Consider the following 16,228-nt stretch of genomic DNA (forward strand, 5'->3'; position numbering starts at 1 on the left):
GAAACCTCGTTTCTACTAAAATACAAAAATCAGCCAGGCGTGGTGGTGGGTGCCTGTAATCTCAGCTACTTGGAAGGCTGAAGCAGGAGAATCGCTTGAGCCTGGAAGGTAAAGGTTGCAGTGAGCTGAGATCACGCCACTGCACTCCAGCCTGGGTGACAAGAGTGAGACGCCATCTCAAAAAAAAAATAATAAATAAATAAATAAAAATAATAATAGAAAAATACAAATGCCAGTATGTAAGTATGTGGCCAAAGGAGGCCATATTTTTACACAATTTGTGTTAGTCTAGATTCAGTGATGGCATTTGCTGGCTGTCACCTTGAGAAGCAGGGAAGGGACCAGGAACACCTACTTCCTGACAGAACAGGAGAGGCTTAGGTGCATAGACTCCCATATGAAGTGCTGAAATGGAGACACACACAGCTTGTTTTGGGGGAGAAGAGCTTATGGTGTATGGTGGTGGGGGTGCTCTCTGAGGATAATTTTCTCACTATTTTGCCTAGGGCCTCTAAAATCTAAAACACAGAATTGGAAAATTCCTAGAAAGGCTGTTGTTGCTGTGATGTCATTCACTGTTAGGAAGATTTTTTGGTTATAGCTCTGGTTGAGTAGGATCCAGCTGCTTATCTGTTTACTGTCAAAAGTGTCATCTCAGCTGGGCACAGTGGCTCACGCCTGTAATCTCAGCACTTTGGGAGGCCAAGGCAGGTGGATCACGAGGTCAGGAGTTCGAGACCAGCCTGGCCAACATGGCAAAACCCTGTTTCTACTAAAAATACAAAAAATTAGCCAGGCGTAGTGGCAGGCACCTGTAATCCCAGCTACTTGGGAGGCTGAGGCAGGAGAATCTCTTGAACCTGTGAGGCAGTGGTTGCAATGAGTCAAGATCACGCCATTGCACTCCAGCCTGGGCGACAGAGTGAGACTCCGTCTCAAAATGAATAAATAAATAAAGTGCCATCTCCAGCCTAACATTCTTCAGCTTGAGGGCAATAAATTCTGAGTACTGAAGGCAGATACACAGAGGCGGCTTATGTACAACTACCTTGGTTCAAGTTCAAGGGCATTTTCTTCTAACAAAACCCATCATCTGTTTTCCAGCAACTATAATAGGATGTTGATTTTTTCATTTCATCTCCTATAAAGAAATCTGGAAATTCAGCATCTTTATTTCCTTTAGAATTTTTCTGTGTTAGTTACATGGTGTCCACTATATTTTCAAAAAATCTGGCCAGGCGCAGTGGCTCATGCCTGTAATGCCAGCACTTTGGGAGGCCAAGGCAGGTGGATCACCTGATCTTAGGAGTTCAAGACAAGACTGGTCAACATGGTGAAACCTCATCTCCACTAAAAATAAAAAAATTAGCCGGGCATGGTAGCACACACCTGTAATCCCAGCTACTCAGGAGGCTGAGGTAGGAGAATCACTTGAACCCGGGAGGAGGAGGTTGCAGTGAGCCGAGATTGCACCACTGCATTCCAACCTAGGCAACAGAGTGAGACTCCATCTCAAAAAAAAAAAAAAAAAAGAAGTTCTAAATTTTGATGTAGTCCAATTTATCTATATTTTTTGTTGTCTGTGCTTTTGGTGCCATATCCAAGAGATCATTGCCAAATCCATTGTCATGAAGTGCTTTCCCTATGTTTTCTTTTAAGAGTTGTATAGGCCAGGTACAGTGGCTCACAGTTGTAATCCCAGCACTCTGGGAGGCTGAGGCGAGAGGATGGCCTGATCCCAGGAATTTAAGACCAGCCTGGGCAACACAGTGAGACCCCATCTCTAAAAAAAAAAAAAAGGTAAGAAAGAAAAAGAAAAAAAAAGAGTTTTATCATTTTAGGTCTTACATTTAGGTCTTGGATTCATTTAGAGTTAATTTTTGTATATAGTGTAAGGGTCCAGTTTCATTCATTTGCGTGCAGATATCTAGTTTTCCTGAAATCATTTGTTGAAAAGACTAATTTCTCCACTGACTAGTCTTGGGACCCTAATTTAAAAACTATTGGACTATATGTATGAGAGTTTATTTCTGGACCCTGTATTCTTTTAATTTTTTAAAATAATTTTTCATTTTTCTTGTCATCCTTGCACAGGGGCCATGCTAATCTTCTCTGTATCTTTCCAATTTTAGTATGTGTGCTGCCAAAATGAGCACTTCTGGGCTCTCTATTCCATTCCGTTAGTCTATATGTCTGTCTGTATGCCAATACTCCACAGTTTGTTTTTGTTTTTTGAAACAACATCTCACTCTGTTGCCCAGGCTGGAATACAGTGACTCAATCTTGGCTCACTGCAGCCTCAACCTCCTGGGCTCACATCATCCTTCCTCAGCCTCCTGAGTAGCTGAGACTACAGGTGTGCACCACCACGCCTGGCTGATTTTTGTATCTTTTGTAGATAGAGTTTTGCCATGTTGCCCAGGCTGGACTATACTGTTTTGATCACTGTGGGTTTGTAATAAATTTTAGAATTAGAAAGTGTGAGACTTCCAACTTTGTTCTTTTTTTTTTTTTTTTTTTTTTTTCACCAGGTGTCACTCTGTTACTCAGGCTGGAGTGCAATGGTGCAATCTTGGCTCACTGCAACCTCCGCCTTTCAGGTTCAAGTGATTCTCCTGCCTCAGCCTCCCAAGTAGCTGGGATTACAGGCACCCACCACCACGCCTGGCTACTTTTTTTATTTTTATTTTTATTTTTTTTTTTTTTTATTTTTGGTAGAGACGAGATTTATTTATTTATTTATTTATTTATTTATTTATTTATTTATTCTCTCTCTCTTTTTTTTTGATGGAGTCTTGCTCTGTCGTCCAGGCTGGAGGGCAGTGGCACAATCTTGGCTCACTGCAGCCTCCGCCTCCTGGGTTCAAGCAATTCTCCTGCCTCAGCCTCCCGAGTAGCTGGGATTACAGGCGTGCACCACCACACCCTGCTAATCTTTGTATTTTTAGTAGAGACGGGCTTTCACCATGTTGGGCAGGCTGGTCTCATACTCGTGACCTCAGGTGATCTGCCCACCTTGGCCTCCCAAAGTGCTGCAATTACAGGCATGAGCCACTGCAATTACAGGCGTGAGCTACTGCGCCTGGCCTCAACGTTGTTCTTTTTCAAGACTGCTTTAGCTATTCAGGAACCCTGGTGTCTGAAGTTTAGAATGGGTTTTTCTATTTCTGCAAAAAATGCCCTTGAGATTTGAAAGGAATTGTATTAAATCTATAGACTGCTTTGGTTAATATCAACATCTTAGCAATATTACATCTTTTAACCCACAAACACAGTATATCTTTCCATTTATTTGTGTCTTCTTTAATTTCTTTTGGCAATGTTTTGTAGTTTTCTTTTCTTTTTTGAGACTGGGTTTTGCTCTGTTGCCCAGGTAGCTGGAGTGCAGTGGTGTAATCATGGCTCACTGTAGCCTCAACTTCATAGGCTCAAGTGATCCTCCCACCTCAGCCTCCTGAGTAGCTGGGACTACAGGCTCAAACCACCATGTCTGGCTACCTTTTTTAATTTTTATTTTTGTAGAGACAGAGTCTTGCCAAATTGCCCAGCTGGTTTCAAAGTTCTGGGCTCAAGCAATCCACCTGCCTCAGCCTCCCAAACTGCTGGGATTACAGGCATGAGCTACTGTAACTGGCAGTAGTTTTCAGTGTGTCATTTTTTACCTCCTTGGCTAAGTTATTCCTCAATATATATATTTTTTGATGTTACTGTTAATGCAATTATTTTCTTAATTTCCTTTTGGATTATTCATTGTTAGTATATAAAAGTGCAACTGATTTTTGTATGTTGAGATTGTATCCTGCAGCTTTGTTGAATCTGTTTATTAGTTCTAACAGATGTTTTTGGTGGAATATTTGTGGTTTTCTACCTAAAAGATCATGTTGTCTGGGAACATAAATCATTTTATTTCTTCCTTTGCAATTTGATGCATTTTTTTTTGTCTTGCCTAATTGATCTGGCTAGGATTTTCAGCACTATGTTAAATAAAAGTGGTGAAAGTGAGCATCCTTGTCTTGTTTCTGATCTTAGGGAAAAAGTTCTCAGTCTTTTAGCGTTGAACATGATGTTAGTTGTGTGTGCTTCTCATGTATGGCCTTTATTATGTTGAGGCAGTTTTCTTTTCTTTTCTTTTTTTTTTTTGACAGGGTCTCGCTACATTGCCCAGGCTGGACTCAAACTCCTGCGCTCAAGTGATTCGCCTGCCTCAGCTTCCCAAAGTGTTGGGATTACAGGTGTAAGCCACCACACCCAGTCACAGTTTTCTGCTAGTGTCATACATCTTTAATGTCATATATCACATTGTTTGATTTTCATATGTTGAACTATCCTTGCATTCCAGGAATAAATCTTACTTAGTCATCATGTATAATATTTTAGTTGTTCTATTGAACTCTATTTGCTAGTATTTTGTTAAGAATTTCTATGTCAATATTCACCAAGAATATTGGTCTGTAGTTTTCTTTTCTTGTAGTGTCTGTCTGACTTCCATATCAAGATAGCGCTGGCTTCACATAATGAATTTGGAAGTATTCTTTCCTCTTCGATTTTTTTGAAATTAATTGAAATGCATATAAATCTACTTTTAATAAAGTCTGTGGTTAGCATTCAGTTTGCAAGATTCCTGAAAACTTAACAGTGGGCTCTCCTGAGCTTGGATGAACTAGCTCCAGCACCATCCTGAAAGTGATCATGCTTGAGGAGTCCCAAAGTGTTCATTTTTGTTGTTAAGATTCTGGACAGAGAGAAGGAAAGAGACTACTTTAAATTTTTTTTTTTTTTTAATTAAGACAGGTTTTCACCATGTTGACCAGGCTGGTCTCAATCTCCTGACCTCATGTGATCCACTCGCCTTGGCCTCCCAAAGTGTTGGGATTACAGGTGTGAGCCACTGCACCCAGCCAGAAAAGGGACTACTTTTTAATTGAGAAAGGGAACTATTTCTTACTTGATGAGAAGAAATGCTTTTCCTAATGAGTTCATATGCCTAACAAAAGGACATACATAGAAATTTTTATTGAAACTGTACTTACATTATAATGCTTAAAAGGTGAACGCAACTCAACTCTTCATCTGAAATAAAAGAGATAAGTAAATTGTGGTCTATTTATGCAATGGAATACTAAACCACCCATAAAGTGAATGAACTTTAGCTGCATGAAACAGCATGGATAAACTTCATATGCATAATGTTGAGTGAAAAGAGTAAGAGGGACACACAAAAATACATATCACTTGATTCCATTTATACAAAGTATAAGAATAGGTAAAACCAATTCATATTGTTAGAATCAACATAGTGGTTACCTCTGGGGAGCTCTTGATTGGGAGAGGGCAATGAGCAAAGCTTCCAGATGACCGGAAATGTTCTATATCTTGACATGACAGGTGGTTACGTGAGTGTGCACATATGTAAAATCTCATTGAGCTGTATACTTAAGATACGTGCGTGTTACTGAAAGTTTATTGTATTTCAATAAAAAGCTAACAAAATGCCTTTCTTTATTTTTTAATTCTACTTTTAAATTTCAAGAGCTTTTTTAAAAAATAGCCTATAGGCTTTTTTTAAATTTTAAATTTTAAATTAAAAAATTTTTATATTAAAAATGCCTTCATATTTCTACTTTCTTTTAGTTAGACTGCATCACAGGCTTGTTTTAAGAGGCTAAAAAACAGAGGAGCTAAAAGAAAATTCCTTCCAGCCCCCTGACCCCTTCACTACTCTTTTTTCTAGTGTTCACAATTTAATGTCTTCCTTCCACTCATTCTTGATACTCATGAATGCTGGAACAAAAATGGTTCTGTCTCATTCAGCCTTCAGAAAAAGAGCTGAAACCCAGCTCCTTCTCACCATCTCCACTGGTAAGACCAGGGTTCAAGCACAGTCCTCTCTTGTTGGGGTTAGTGCAGTCACTTCCTGTTATGAACTGAATTATGTCCTCCCAAAATTCATATGCAGAAGCCCTAACCCCTGGCATGACTATATTTGGAGATAGTGCCTTTAAAGAAGTGAAAGGAGATGATAATGGTGGAGCCGTGATCCAATACGACTGTTGTCCTTAGAAGAGGAAGGGACACAGGGGTGCACAGACAGAGGACAGGCCCTGTTAGGACACAGCACAAAGGTGGCCGTGCACAAGCCGAGGAGAGAGGCCCTTGGAGAAACCAAACCAGCCGACACCTTGATCTGGGACTTCTAGTCTCAGGAACTGTTAAGAACACAAATGTCTGTTGCTGAAGCTGCCCAGGCTGCAGTATCTTGTTATGGCAGCCCTCGAAGACTAGTACAGCTTCTGACGGGTCTCTCTGTCCTGCCCTTGCCCACAGTAGTCTATGGTAACACAGAAGCTGGGGAGCCCATTAAGATGTCATCGGGCATGTCTGTCTTTTGTGTAAAACTGTTGGCTTCTCCTCCACCCAGCAGTAGCCCACAACCTGACGCCGGTCACAGTCTTGTATCATTCGGCCTCTACTCCCTCTCTGACCTTGTCTCCTATAGTCTCACCTCCTCGCCTGTGGCCTCTTTGCTCTTTCTTGGACATTCCAAGCATAGTCCTGCCTTAGGGCCCTTGGCATTGTCCTCCCGCCCCAAACAGGCTTCCTCCAGAGAGCAGCATGACTAGCTATCCACTCCTCCTCCTCCTTCAGGGTGATCCTCAGTGTCCTGTTGTCAGTCAGGCTTGCCTGCCTGCCTGCCTGCCTGCCTGCCTGCCTGCCTGCCTGCCTTCCTTCCTTCCTTCCTTCCCTTCCCTCCTTTCTTTCTTTTTTTTTTGACGGAGTTTCATTCTTCTTGCCCAGGCTGGAGTGCAATGGCGCGATCTCAGCTCACTGCAACCTCCACCTCCCAGGTTCAAGTGATTCTCCTGCCTCAGCCTCCTGAGTAGCTGGGATTACAGGCATGTGACACCATGCCCAGCTAATTTTGTATTTTCAGTAGAGACAGGGTTTCTCCATGTTGGTCAGGCTGGACTCAAACTCCTGACCTCGTGATCCACCCGCCTCGGCCTCCCAAAGTGCTGGGATTACAGGCATGAGCCATTGCGCCTGACCTCTTCTTTTTTTTTTCAAGATGGAGTCTTGCCCTGTCACCCAGGCTGGAGTGCAGTGGCATAACCTTGGCTCACTGCAACCTCTGCCTCCCAGGTTCAAGCAATTCTCATGCCTCAGCCCCTTGAGTAGCTGGGATTATAGGCACCTGTCACCACTCCCAGCTGATTTTTGTATTTTCGGTAGAGATGGGGTTTCACCATGTTGGCCAGGCTGGTCTTGAACTCCTGGCCTCAAGTAATCCACCTGCCTCAGCCTCCCAAAGTGCTGGGATTACAGGCACAAGCCACCAAGCCCAGCCTTTCAGTCAGGCATTCTGACCAAGCAACACAGAATAACAAACTCTACCCTCATCCTGACATTCTTTTTCTTTCTTCCAGGAGTTAGGTAAAGTTATTTATGCTACATCTATTCCACAGAAAACTAGGCAATGATCCCACAATTCTAAATGACTGTGCAGATGTTAAGTGGCATGGGAGAGAAAGTAAACGTAAACAGAAGATATAGAACAAAATGGAGGGTGTCAGTTTGGATGTTTGTCTTTCCCTCAAACCTCATGTGGAAATTTGATCCCAGTGTTGTGGGTGGGTCTAATGGAAGTGTTTGAGTCATGTGGGTGGGCCCCTCATGGATAGATTAATCCCTTCCCTGGGGTGGGGGGTTTGAGTGAGTTCTCACTATTAATTCCCTCAAGAGTTGGCTGTTAAGAAGAGCCTGGTGCCTCCCCTCTGTTTCTCTTGTGCTCTCTTGCCATGTGATCTCCGCACACACTGGCCCCTCCTCACCTTCCCCAATGAGTGGAAGCTTCCTGAGGCCTCCCCAGAAGAAGATGCTGGCACCATGCATCTTGTACAACCTGCAGAACTGCCAGCCAAATAAATCTCTCTTCTTTATAAATTACCCAGTCTGATTTTCCTTTGTAGCAAGACAAACAGACTGAGATATACTGTATGCTCACCCTTATGTGGGAAAAATATAAACACATGTAAACACACGTAAACGCATGTATGTCTATAACCAATATTTGATGGAAGCTATTTTTGGTGATGGTATTATGGACAATTTTTTTCTTTTTCTTTCACTTTTTATTTTTCTTTCCCTTTTCACTTTTCATTTTAAATTCTTTTTCTTTTCCTTTTCATTTTCTATACATAATGACTGCAGTCTATAATGAATATATATATATATATATATATATATATTTTTTTTTTTTTTGAGACAGAGTTTTTCTCTTGTTGCCCAGGCTGGAGTGCAGTGGCATGACCTTGGCTCACTGCAACCTCCGCCTCCTGGGTTCAAGCAATTCTCCAGCCTCAGCCTCCCAAGTAGCTGGGACTACAGGTGCCCACCACTATACCCGACTAATTTTTGTATTTTTGTAGAGATGAAGTTTCACCATGTTGGCCAGGCTGGTCTTGAACTCCTGACCTCAGGTGATCCGTCCACCTCGGCTTCCCGAAGTGCTGGGATTACAGGTGTGAGCCACCGCGCCTGGCCAGAATTTGTATAATTTTTATAAGAAAAAAAAAATTCAAATGAGGGTGACCATTTCATTGTTCTCAGGACTGGATGCTATGTCAGGACAGGCAGATTCTGATCTTTTGTGCCTCTAAATCTTAGACACTAAATGGGTCTAAAAATGAGCTGAAATCACTGTGGGAAGGTCAGGGTTTCTTTGCCTTGGAGATCTTTTAGAGTTGGCTTGCTGATTTTAAAATGTTTTCAATTTCAGCTCTCTTATCATTGCAATCCAGTTGAACCCTCCTAAGGTAACAAAAACATCCTCTTGATCAATTTGAGACTCCAACATTCTTTAACCAAAATTTACTTCTTTTCATGATTATTCTTCTGATGTTCTACATATTTGCTTCTTTGTTTTATTTATTTCTTTCTTTATGTATTTATTTGAAACAGAGTCTTGCTCTGTCACCCAGGCTGGAGTGGAGTGGTGTGATCTCGGCTCACTGCAACCTCCATGTCCTGGGTTCCAGGGAGTCTTCTGCCTCAGCCTCCCAAGTAGCTGAGATTACAGGCATGTGTCACCACACCAGGCTAAATTTTTTGTAGTTTTAGTAGAGATGGGGTTTCACCATGTTGGCCAGACTGGTCTTGAACTCTTGACCTCAGGTGATCCACCTGCCTCAGCCTCCCCAAGTGCTGGGATTACAGGTGTGAGCCACCATGTCTGGCCCCAGCCTGCTTCTTTATTGTTTATTGTTTTGAATTTGTTTATTGAGTGAATAAATGAATGAATGAAATTTCTTCATGTTCTTCCTACCTGTAGGCATCCTCCTGAAGTCTGATTTTATTCCAAAGGACCTCTGATGCAAGCCTAAGGAGCCTGTTTGGGCAAATAATTAGGAACAAAGTCCTGGCTGCTTCTCAGATGCTCGGCCTCATGATCTTCAGTGGGGATTTATGAGTCTTCAAGGCTCTCGGGACCTGGGATGTAGCAAAAGATAACAGGTCATGAAAACTGGGTCCTTGTTACTCTGATCCTTGTGCTTAAGTCAGACAAGCACAAGCCAATTGGCTGCTGTGCTCCCATCTCTCAATAGGGGATAAATATATTCCAATTGCATATCATTAACAAAAAGTTGGTGCTGTGAACTGGGGTGCCAGCTGCCATCAGCCATCATTAAAATGGAGTGTTATGGTGTTACAATTCCGGTAAATGCAAAACTGTCTTGCGGCTAGTGGGAACACATGAAGAATGAATCTCAATAAACACAAGTACTTACTCAGATGGTTCCCTCAAACTCCCTGAAGTGCCACTTACTGCGTGCCTGGGAGATGCGGGTGGAAGCACACACCCTTTGATGTGTGTCACAGAGTGACAGCTGCCCCAAGCAAAACAAAGCTCCTGCTCCATCATAGCTTCAGTGCGGATTGAAATTGAGAGAGGATGACACAGCTGTATTTCTGAGCAGTGGGCATTTAGCGACATCCAAGGGGACAAATAAGCCTCTTAAATTCATTAGTATCTTGATAAGACTGATTATGCAGTGAGCGGTGAATGGCTTTGACTTCTCAGGAAAATGAAATGAGAAGAAAGGGCAAGGAGGGGGGGTGGTTCTTTCCTGGAGCAGCTGTGAAGTCCTCTCAGGAGGTGGTGAACCCTGGAGAGCAACTGATGCTACACAAAGGACAGCAGCTGAAAAGGAGCCTCCGGGGGTCACTGTCCCAGAGAGCCCCTAACTTGGCCGGCCCGGAAGGGCAGAGGAGAGGGCTTCCTGAGCTAAGCTGCCAGGTAACAGCTGCAGCCGCAGCCCCAGTGCACCCTACAGGGTCATTTTCCAGGGCTGAAGCTGGAAATGCGGATGGCGGCCCCGATTCAACTGGGTAATGCAGAACATTTGACATCGCATCTGGTGTCAGTGATTTGGTTGCTATTGTAGATATTTCATGTCACATTGGATATTAAGGATGAAGACGTCGCCCACAGAGGCAGGAAGTGTGGAGAAAGAACCCGCTTCTATGCAAGTCATGGGGTCGCGAGGTTAATACGCTTGTGCGGCTCCAGTAAAAACTCTGCTAATTGAGGCATGGCTGGGGGCCAGGAATATAGGAAGCTCTCCTCCTCTGGTCGCCACTGTATGATATGGATGCTTCATTTCACTACCTCCTTCTGGGGGTGACACCCTCACCCCAACTACCTTTCCCAGGAGGCTGTTAAGTGCCAGGGCAGCTCTTCCCCAGAGGTGGGTGTGGGTCATGTTTTTAATGTCAGTTGCCAGTAATTTACTATTAGCTCTGTGAAAAGAGAACATCTCTGATGCTTAACTCAAGTCATAGACATGAGATAGTCTCAAAAGAGGATGCAATTCCCTGAGAGTCAATAAACACGAGGTACAGTTATTAGACGAGGTTACTAGACTAACAGGGACAAGGAGGGCTGTTTGAGGCCAAGTGTGGTAATCTCAGTGCTTTGGGGGCCAAGGCAGGAGGATCACTTGAGGCCAGGAGTTCAAGACCAGCTTGGGCAACATAGCAAGATCCTATCTTTACAAATTTTTTTTTTTTTTAATGAGCTGGGTTTGGCGGCATGCACCTGTAGTCCCTCCCAGCTACTTGGGAGGCTGAGAAGGGAGGATCTTTTGAGTCCAGTTCAAGGCTGCAGTGAACTATGGTGGTGCCACTGCACTCCAGCCTGGGCAACAGAGTAAGACTCTGTTTCTAAAAGCAAAAAACAACAAAAACAAAAAAACAAACAAACAAAAAACCTTAATATAAATGATGTGTGAATATTGTCTTGTTAGGGAATAATGACAAGGAAAGAAAAGCCTATACATGTTTAGTACAGATGCAATTTTTTTTCCTAATATTTTTCAAACTCTGAGCTCAGGTGACCCTCCTGCCTTAGCAGTGGTGCAGTCTCAGCTCACTGTAACCTCCTCCTCCCAGGTTCAAGTGATTGTGCTGCCTTAGCTTCTCAAGTAGCTGGGACTACAGGCATGCGCCACCACGCCTGGCTAATTTTTGTATTTTTAGTAGAGATAGGGGTTTACGATGTTGACCAGGCTGGTCTTGAAATCCTGACTTCAGGTGATCCACCTGCCTTGGCCTTCCAAAGTGTTAGGATTACAGGCGTGAGCCACCACACCCAGCCCTTTCCCTAACATTTTTGATTGGTGGTTGGCTGAATCCATGGATGTGAATCCACTGATGCAGAGGGCATGACTTCCTGCACCTTGCATCTGTCTGGTATTTATGAGTTACGAGGATAAGAACTGGATTTTTAAAGAGTATCTTTGAGGGGCAAAGAAGACTTTGGACTAACACTCCCTTTAGGTCCCTGTAGAATCTAACTTCAGCATTTAGAAAAAAAAGAAGGCCAGGTGCGGTGGCTCATGGCTGTCATCTCAGCACTTTGGGAGGCTGAGGTAGGAGGATTGCTTGAGATCCAGAGTTCAAGACGAGCCTGGCCAACATAACGAGACCCCATCTCTCTTTAAAAAAAAAAAAAAAAAGAAACAAATTTGAAAAAAAGAAAATGAAATTCCCAACATTAACTCCAAGCTCTCCATACAAACATAACACTTTGCCAAAGCGATTTGCATGTTAACAAGGGAGAATTCCATATTAACATATGATATTGAATCATGGAGCTGATGGGGAGAAAGACTGTATACAAGCAGCCACAGATCCTCTCAGTAATCTAGGCCCAGGTTTCTCAGGTCAAGGCTCTTGGTGGATTCAGTCATTGACATATTTGTGAGCAAATGGTGTGTGGGCTTATGTCAGGCAACCACATGTGAATGAGTCAGAAGCACTTTTGAAAAAATCCAAGCTGTTCGTGAAATCAAGAAATTAAACACAGGCAGAAACATCAACACTGTGCCACTCTGAGGCAATCTTCAGACAGCTCTGATGTGGAATGAGTAAACTCAGATGCTGTCCTGAAATCATCAATCTGTCCTTGTTTTCTTTCTTACATTGCAGTATTGAAACTCAGAACATGTAACTCTGCTCAACAAGATGATTTTGACTAACAGTTTCAGGGCCTGAATGGAATTGAGCCAAGCTGCAAAGAAATCACATTTACACTTAAATTAAAGATGCTACTTGTTATGTGGATATGATGATTTCCAGGTAGTATCTCTCTTTGCCATCAAATGCCACTTCTGGCCAGGTATGGTGACTCATGCCTGTAATCCCAACATTTTGAGAAGCCAAGGCATGAGAATTGCTTTAGGCCAGGAGTTCAAGACCAGCCTAGGTAACATGGTGAGACTCTGTCTGTATAAAAAATTAAAAACTAGCCAGGCATGGTGGCTAGTGCCTGTAGGCCCAGCTATGAAGGAGGCTGAGGTGGGAGGATCACTTGAGCCCAGGAGGTCAAGGCTGCAGTGAGCCAAGATCACACCATTGCATTCCAGCCTGGGTGACACAGTAGGACCCTGTCTCTGAAAAAAAAAAAAAAAAAAAAAGCTATTTCTGACCTACCTTTATAGGCTGAGGTTGTTACGTTCTGCCTTTAAGAATCTGAACTCTGAACACATATTACATAATAAACCTGCTGAGTAAAAGCTCTTTCACTGTGTGTAGGAATCCTGGCATTCAGTTGGAGTAGGGGAAAACTCACTTCATATCTTCTGAATTTCTGTTTTCTTTAAAAGGTACTTCTTCCACATCTTCTCTCCTTATGAGGTGATCAAATGTTGATATGGAAATAAATTCACCATCTAAGACCTATCTTTGCTTTTTGCATGGAGCACCCCAAAAATTCTGAGGGCTTCCTTTCTAGTTTTACAGTTGCTTCAGATGGAGATTACTTGAGCTTCCACTTTGGCTTCCATCATTACCCACATCTTACTAGACACTTTTCCATGCTGATGTAATTAGTGTTCCTAAGAATCACTTGTATCCTGTTTCCATGAATAACTAGTTTTTAGAATGGAAAAGAACGTGTAGGGCTGGGCGCGGTTGCTCACCCCTGTAATCCCAGCACTTTGGGAGGCCTAGATAGGTGGATCACAAGGTTAGGAGTTCGAGACCATCTTGACCAACATGGGGAAACCCCTCCTCTACTGAAAATACAAAAAATTAGCCAGGCATGGTGGTGCGCGCCTGTAATCCCAGCTACTCAGGAGGCTGAGGCAGGAGAATCGCTTGAACCCTGGAGGCGGAGGTTGCAGTGAGCCGAGATTGCGCCACTGCACTCCAGCCTGGGCGACAGAGTGAGACTCACTCTCAAAAAAAAAAAAAAAATGTATAGAAACTACTCATAATGTTTTGTCTTTTTCAAAAAGCACTAATTATTATAGTTAATGACAATGTATTATATATTTGAAATAGCTAATAGAGTAGATTTTAAATGTTCTCACCACAAAAAAAGATAAGTATGTGAGGAAATTGGTATGTTAATTAGCTTTAGTTGTTCCTCCATGTGTTCATATATGCAAACCTCATCTTGTACACCATAAGTACACACAATTGTTCGTCCATAAGTACATACAATTGTTTTTGTCAATTAGAAAAAAGAACATAGGCCAGGAACGGTGGCTCATGCCTGTAATCCCAGCACTTTGGGAAGCCAAGGTGGGTGGATCACTTGAGGTCAGGAGTTCAAGACCAGCCTGGCCAACATGGTGAAACCCCATCTCTACTAAATACAAAAAATTGGCCGGATGTGGTGGTGTGCACCTGTAATCCCAACTACTCGGGAGGCTGAAGCAGGAGAATCACTTGAACCCAGGAGGTGGAGGTTGCAGTGAGCCGAGATCGCACCATTGCACTCCAGCCTGGGCAACAGAGCGAGACTCTGTCTCAAAAAAAAAAAAAGAAAGAAAAAAAGAATGTGATTGGCCGGGGAACCACTAGTTGTGAGATTTGGTTCTTCTGGGCACAAAGTCGTTTGCATCTCAGAGTGTTCATGGCAGACTGGATGAGAAGATCTTCAGGAAATGAAGATTTTCCTGCATATTCTTTATCAGGAAAAGTAAAACAAGTTTTCAGCCTGGCATAAGGAGGCAAGCAGACATCATTAGATCATTAGTAGGTGACTTTCCTGAAAATGTTAGTACTATTTCTGCAGATAATATATTGCTTTTTGGTTCAACTTACGAGATGCTTGAGGAAATGGTTACCATTTGAACTACATGATCATCTACTCAAAATGATCAACAAAATCGGCTTAGGTGGCCAGGTAACATTTTCTATGTGCATTTATCTCTCTCTTTTTTTTTTTTTTTTTTTTTTGAGATGGGGTCTCACTCTGTGCTGGAATATAGTGGCATGATCTCAGCTCACTGCAACCTCTGCCTCCCAGGTTCAAGCGATTCTCCTGCCTCAGCCTCCCGAGTAGCTGGGATTACAGGTGTGTGCCTCTACGCCCAGCTACTTTTTGTATTTTTAGTAGAGACAGGGTTTCGCCATGTTAGCCAGGCTGGTCTGGAATTCCTGACCTTAAGTGACCTGCCCACCTCGGCCTCCCAAAGTGCTGGAATTACAGGCATGAGCCACCACACCTGGCCTGCATTTCTTTTTACTTTCTTTGCTTTTCTTTCTTTCTTTCTTCCTTCCTTCTTTCCTTCCTTCCTTCCTTCCTTCCTTCCTTCCCTCCTTCACTCTCTTTCCCTCCCCCTCCTCTCTCCTCCTCTCTTTCTTTCTTTCATTTATTTATTTATTTTTAGACGGAGTCTTGCTCTGTTGCCCAGGCTGGAGTGCAGTGGCATGATCTCAGCTCACTGCAACCTCTGCCTCCTGGGTTCAAGAGATTCTCCTGCCTCAGCCTCCTGAGGAGCTGGGATTACAGGCATGTGGCACCACGCCCAGCTAATTTTTTTGTATTTTTACTAGAGACGAGGTTTCACCATGTTGGCCAGGCTGGTCTCGAACTCCTGACCTCATGATCTGCTCTCCTCAGCCTCCCCAAGTGGTGGGATTACAGGCGTGAGCCCCCATGCCCGGCTTCCCTCCCCTCCTCTCCCCTTCCCTCCCCTTCCCTTCCTGTCCTTTCCTTCCCAAGACAGGGCTTCACTCTGTCACCCTGGCTGGAGTGTACTGGTGCAATCATAGCTCACCACAGCTTAGAACTTGGGAGCTCACCTGAACCTCCTGCCTCAGCCTCCATGCCTGTCTAATTTTAAAATTTTTTGTAGAGACCGGATCTCACTATGTTGTACAAGCTGGTCTCAAACTCCTAGGCTCAAGCAATCCTCTCTCCTCAGCCTCCCAAAGTGCTGGGATTACAGGCATCAGCCATCACGCTTGGCCAACCATGTGAGTTTCTTTATCATGCTAGAGTAATTTGGCCATATGGAGGCTAATTTGAAAATACATTAAGATGAAGCTATGAGATGATAATTTTTAATTAACAAGAGAAATGAGTTGTTCTTTCTCTTTTCCAAATCATTCCACAAGCCAATCCCTCACATGAGGCAGGTGGTCGGCTGTCAGGGATGAAGATGCACTAACGAGAAGCCGACATTCTAGACTTCCAGACTATGGCTGACGATGACAATGTCTAACACTACCCCTAGGATTCTGTCTAAGGAGTTAATTAAATGTCAACCAAACAGCCTCCCTTGGGAAATAACAACTCACACTCACAACCCACAGAATCAGAGAAAATGTCTACAAATCACATATCCGATAAGGGGCTTGTGTCCTGACTATATAAAGAACTCTTACAACTCAACAATAAAATAGAGCTGTGCGTTATTTCAAAGAGCTGGAAATA

The 16,228-nt window shown here is 43.2% G+C and overlaps 1 protein-coding gene and 1 non-coding gene across 16 annotated transcripts in view; one reads left to right on the forward strand and one right to left on the reverse strand.

Moving 5' to 3' along the window:
* LOC134737835 (GRIP and coiled-coil domain-containing protein 2-like) overlaps window positions 1-16,228 on the forward strand; it is an 86,831-nt gene that overhangs the window by 22,145 nt on the left and 48,458 nt on the right. For 3 of the 15 annotated variants that reach the window (XM_063649040.1, XM_063649046.1, XM_063649050.1), the window contains 2 exons: window positions 5,732-5,859; window positions 9,329-9,704. The exons of 3 other annotated variants lie outside the window; for them this stretch is intronic. In XM_063649040.1, the coding sequence (XP_063505110.1) occupies window positions 5,732-5,859; window positions 9,329-9,369 (169 nt within the window). In that variant the 3' untranslated portion in view covers window positions 9,370-9,704. Of the gene's footprint in view, window positions 1-1,659; window positions 4,003-4,145; window positions 5,607-5,731; window positions 5,860-9,328; window positions 9,705-14,748; window positions 14,801-16,228 lie in introns of those variants that run through there. 9 more of the 15 variants (XM_063649044.1, XM_063649051.1, XM_063649049.1 and 6 more) reach the window with 7 other exon arrangements.
* LOC129031050 (U6 spliceosomal RNA) lies at window positions 2,050-2,156 on the reverse strand. The gene has a single exon (XR_008500927.1). It is a non-coding gene; the product is annotated as a U6 spliceosomal RNA (small nuclear RNA).

The sequence above is a fragment of the Pongo pygmaeus genome, chromosome 12 (assembly GCF_028885625.2).
Source record: "Pongo pygmaeus isolate AG05252 chromosome 12, NHGRI_mPonPyg2-v2.0_pri, whole genome shotgun sequence".
NCBI classification, from domain to species: domain Eukaryota; kingdom Metazoa; phylum Chordata; class Mammalia; order Primates; family Hominidae; genus Pongo; species Pongo pygmaeus.